At 30.7% G+C, this 5,331-nt stretch overlaps 1 protein-coding gene across 1 annotated transcript in view; it reads right to left on the reverse strand.

Annotated features, from left to right (window-relative positions):
* The window catches only part of LOC106100127 (cardioacceleratory peptide receptor-like), a 30,651-nt gene that overhangs the window by 6,982 nt on the left and 18,338 nt on the right, over positions 1-5,331 (reverse strand). The window contains exon 2 of the mRNA XM_013278869.1: positions 227-366. Within this exon, the coding sequence (XP_013134323.1) occupies positions 227-334 (108 nt within the window). The 5' untranslated portion in view covers positions 335-366. The remainder of the gene's footprint in view (positions 1-226; positions 367-5,331) is intronic.

Below are 5,331 nucleotides of genomic sequence, written 5' to 3' on the forward strand. Positions count from 1 at the left end.
AAAATAACTATGTATATAATAAATTTTGTTTTATAGTATTGTAGGAAACATACTCTAAAATATCTATAGCAATAAAGGCTTTATTATTATTCATTTAAAGAGAAATATAATATTAAATGTTAAAATTATGTTGGTGTGTGTTTTTGCATGTTTGCGTGTGTATGAATGCGAATACATGCGTGATGTGTGTGTATTTGTTTTAAGAAATAATAAATGAATCTCTTACCTGGTAGAAATAGAATTTGTTAATAGTAGTGCCATTTCCAGTGAAGTTTGAATCGAACGTACTATTTACATCTAATAGACTGCAATTAAAGCAATCTGAGACTTCCATGACGCGTCTTCACATCTTGCACTTCAATGCGTCTGCAAACGAGAAAAATAAGTTATAGTATTAGTTATGTCACTTTGAAATGGTTAGTTTTACTTATTTAAGTTAAAATAATTTTTCTATAGACAATAATAAACCAAAAAATACGCTTAGCCAGATTTATTTATCAATACATGTAAAAGACAATTAGATCGAGAAATTGTTAGTTAGTTAAAATTTATAAAATAATTGAATTCATCTGTAAATATAACATTTCAATATTGCATAGCGTTTTTCGTTTGTTTATATTTATTTATTTAAAGTTAATTTTCAACAATGGTTTATAAAATTTTGTACTAAAAGAATCAAGCTATCATTTTGTGAAACTGAATAGATCTTATGAGGTCGTTAATTTCACCTTCATTACGGGTCTGTCTACATTATTACCGCAGAAGCATTCATCCATCTTGACATCAAATATTATTAAACAACCCTAACATGCAAGGGTGAGACCTCAAGATAATTTATTCCTCTGTGGTTCTTGTGAAATGTTCGCTTACTAAATCGCATAGTCGTTAGTTGATCACTGAGAGAAACACTGAGTGTAGATTATTGTACTAGGGCAGATTTGTTATTAATGAGTTATAAATTTAACCAAGAAGATTAAACATTTATTGGTTATTTTTATGGTATTGGTTTTCATTCCATAAACATGTAATATTAACAGTTTTTGACTAATCTATATCAATATCTTCGTAATGTACCGTAAATTGAAAATCTTTGCAGACATCTAAAACTAATACGTCGTCGCTGGCTACAAGCCAACGCTGTGTTCAATAACATGTAATTTGGTTTTATTTTCGTAAAACTATAGCCAAAATCAATAGATATTAAAATGTATTTACTTAATAATGTATTTTATTGTTTAAGAAATTACAACGAAAGCTACGATTACCTATGCTAAAGTTCAAAAGCTTAAATGTACTAAAAAAAATGATTTGACTACGATACACTTCAAACTTCTCATCGCCAGCTTACACGTCTCTACTGAATGGCTCGTAGATTGTCAGCTATTTCAAAATACCTATAGGCTTTTTTATCAAGCAGAACAGAACCCATAATAAACGCCCCTGAACTTCACCAAAACCTAAAACTGCGATGCGTTGCATTTAAGAGTAAAGTACGCTCTTTTTTTAAAGGCCCCTAAACTCTGTTTATTTTAGAAGTTGAGTTTATTTTTAATGTAACTTTATCCGTGCCTTTATCATAATAATTATACTTTGTATACGTGACGTATATTGAAGAAATTTCTATAAATACAATAATGTATTACCTTTCATTTTCAAAGACGTGATAAGATGATATTAATTTCCTTTTCTTTATACGATCAATCAAATTAGACAGGCCTTTAATAAGAGAAATAAAGAACCTTGTTAGTCTTTATAAAAACAAAAGCACAATATTGCCGTAGGCTTCTAAAGTCAATACTTATGAAACTGTTATCTTAGGTTTATTTTTACATGTTTACGCGCAATGAAAAGACAATTTATAAAAATCTAATTTTACTAAAGCCTTGTTATGGACATTCGTGAAAACGTTTTCGTAACGTAAATTTGAATTTCAGTTATCACTCTTACACCAACAATTACTACTAAAGCCTAGTTTTTTGTAGGAAAATTTGTAACGTATAAGTAATGGCCGGTTTCCTATTTTAGTTCGACAATTTCATGAATTACGTTTCTTAACTACGTAATTAGAGTTTCATTCCGTTAAAACGTAGGATAATCTAACACTAATGAATCTGTGGCGATGTATCTGGCATGCAAAAACATCGACGGCGCATGTCAGTGAAGAGGAAGAAAAGAAATGTCATTATGATAGTATACTAGATCGAAGACGAATATATGTAAATAAAGAATTATTACTATAAGAGTCTTTAAATCACTAGGTAATCTATCTACACTAAATATTATAAAGAAGAAAGGTTTTGTATTTTTTTATGTATTGAAATAACTCAAAACTACTATGCCGGTTTTAAAAAAAGGTAATTTATCTGTGAGTAATAGGCAATTTTTTTTCAATTCCGTGCAGTCGAAGTCGCGAGTAACGGCTAGTGATAATAAGGCAAAAGATACAACACAAATACAAGTTGACGGAGGATCCTAGTATGTACATTTCCGAGTATTTCCAGCACTCTCAATGTTTTCTCTTAACACTCCCGAAGAATTTATCAATGTCAGATTCAATATTTATCTTCGCGGGGAACTAAAATGAGTTTCTTTGACAAAGGAAAAATCATTCTTGTCTCGTTTCAGCTACGTTTATGACTTATTGAAATAATTTACAACAAGTAGATTTATGGTTGAGAAACTGCGGTAATTTACCAAAAACGTCTACAAGAAGTGAGTCTTTAAAATCGTCTAAGTATTGATTCTGCTATATTTTAAAAACTACTCAAGAATTTTATAAGTTTAACGGATAACGTGTTTAAAAACAAGCGTTTTTATTCTTTTTTGTAAAGAAATAAATGTTAGCAGTGGCATTGATAAATACGTTTAAATGCTAGAAAGGAAAATGAAATATATGCAGACAGCTCTCAATTCTTCTAAAGGAAAATTGTATTCGAACGAGAATAAATATTAAGTTTAAATTTCAACGATTGATATAAAAAAGGTCGCGAATCGTTTAAATGTAAAACTAACATTTAAATCTCAGTTAAATGGGTTTAAAAAGTTACGGCTTAAATACCAGCGTATAATTCATACAACTTTTCACAGCAACCATTAAAACTTCGTTGCATTCGTAAATTGGAATGTTATCGTTATATGGTGTTTGTGCATTTTATAAGCTGCAATAAATATGTTTGTTTTAAAAAGAGAATGGATCCACTGCTATAAATTTATTTATAAAAACACTAGCTATCATACGCGTGATATTAAAAAAAAAAAACAAAACAAAGTAGCCTATATGTTCTTCTAACCTATCCTCTACATCTACAACGAATTTCATCAAAATCCGTTCAGCCGTTTAGGCTACAATCGCTAACAAACATCCATCCATCCATTCATCTAAACATTCGCATTTATTACATTAGTAAGTATGATTATTTTATCATATTCAAATGACGTTCGAGATAGTATTAGAGTACAAAATAAGAAAATATTCAGGAAATATTGTAGTAATATGATTTCATAATATCTCTCAGTGCGATGACGATGCTTGTGTCAATTAAATTAAACGAAAGCCCTACTTAAACCGTGTCTAGTTGATAAAGATTTTTTAACAGTGGTATAACCCGTTTTAACATCTTCGCACGAATGTCCGGCTCGCCCAGTGCAATACCACGACCACACAGAAGATAGGCGTGAAGTGGGAGCAATTCCGCGTTTTGTCTGATGAGTGTGGTACGGGAGGCCTAATTTAAGTCACTTTCCCTTTCCACTTTTTTCTTAAGAGGACAGGATGGGAAGGAATAGTAGATTTGACGGCGGAAAAGAGGCATATGAAGGTGAAAGATTAAGGGTAGACAACGCATCTGCAATTGCGGATGTCTGTGGGCAGTGGTCGCTTCGCCATTTCGGGCGGAATCAGATGGCAGCTTATTCATTTGCCACCTTATAGTTGATATATAAAAAAAGATATCGAAGTACATAACAGTATTAATCTTTGAAGCAAAACTGTAATGGGATTTGACCAAATTTCTGCTCGGGAATATTTTGTCATTCATACTTTTTCCTTCAACGCTTTCCGGAAATTTATCAACGTCAGATTCAATATTTTATCCTTGTGGCCGAATAAAATGAGTTTCTTTGTCAAAAAGACTTTTTTTTATACATTTAACTGCTTTTACGCTTGATTAAATTTGTCAACAAAGGTAAAATCTTTTCCGTCATAATTGTACCTGTATTTCAAATCATAAAAAATAATATATAAGCTGGAACCGGAACATGATATTAAAAAATATATGTTTTTGAAATGCGAAACCGAATTAGCTATAATTTAATAAATGTAATGTTTTTGTATGTCTCCTTATTTTGTTTATTTAAAGACTCGCTTGATGTTGGCTTAATAGCGGTGGCGATTTCGCTATTCATAATAAAATGGCGACTCTTTTTCCATTTTCGAGTTATGTTTTTATTCGTATACTACGTTCTTATTTACAGGAAAACATACAAACAGTTTATGTCAGATTCAGAACACTAACTAACAATACAAAGGGTTAGCAAAACCAGAGTACAATTTATGAATTTACAGTCCATAAAAACCATTCCGCAGATGTAGCGCTGTAGCTTATTTCCTTTTTACCTCAGTGGAAATGTTAACAGTTGTGGTAATTTAGAGTTTACCAGTGGAATAAATAGTTTTATAACGTAAGTTTTCTTTTACATTTGTGCGGAAATTTGTGTTTTTGTTTGGTTAACATTTTACTGCTTTTTCTACTACAAATTACTCTTTCATCTAATTTGATCGATTATAATTGCAACGACAGTTTTCGTAGTAGCTACCACATATTTTTTACTTGAATAGTAAAAAAGCTTGTCTTATTTTAGAAAGAATCTCAGAGAAACATCTCAACGAGTAACTTCTAATACTTTACTTATTAAAGTATGACAATATTGTCGGAAATAAAAAACGAATACAAAAATGACTCTAACGTAGATTTTATTTTTAGTCTTCGCGCAAAAATAAATACATCTGACGTTGATAAATTCGTTTGAAGTGCTAAAAAGGGAATAAAAAAACGCTCGACCCGAAAACCATTGGGCGAGTAAGCGTTTATAACATGAAACAATATCTTTGACCCGTGTTAAATATGCTTATTTTTCATTTATTAAACAGATAAGCAAAATAACTTTTATAAAAATAAATAATGTATTTGATACTCAGCAGCTACACTAGACATAAGTAGTACTTTAAGAAACAATGCTTACTTCTTCTTCTTCTTCTTCTTTTAATGTTTAGTGGACCCCATCGTTATTTCGATGATTTCGCCAACGTCAAGGTTGAAGATAATTGAAAGT

The sequence above is a fragment of the Papilio polytes genome, unplaced genomic scaffold (genome assembly GCF_000836215.1).
Source record: "Papilio polytes unplaced genomic scaffold, Ppol_1.0 DF824069.1, whole genome shotgun sequence".
NCBI classification, from domain to species: Eukaryota; Metazoa; Arthropoda; class Insecta; order Lepidoptera; family Papilionidae; genus Papilio; species Papilio polytes.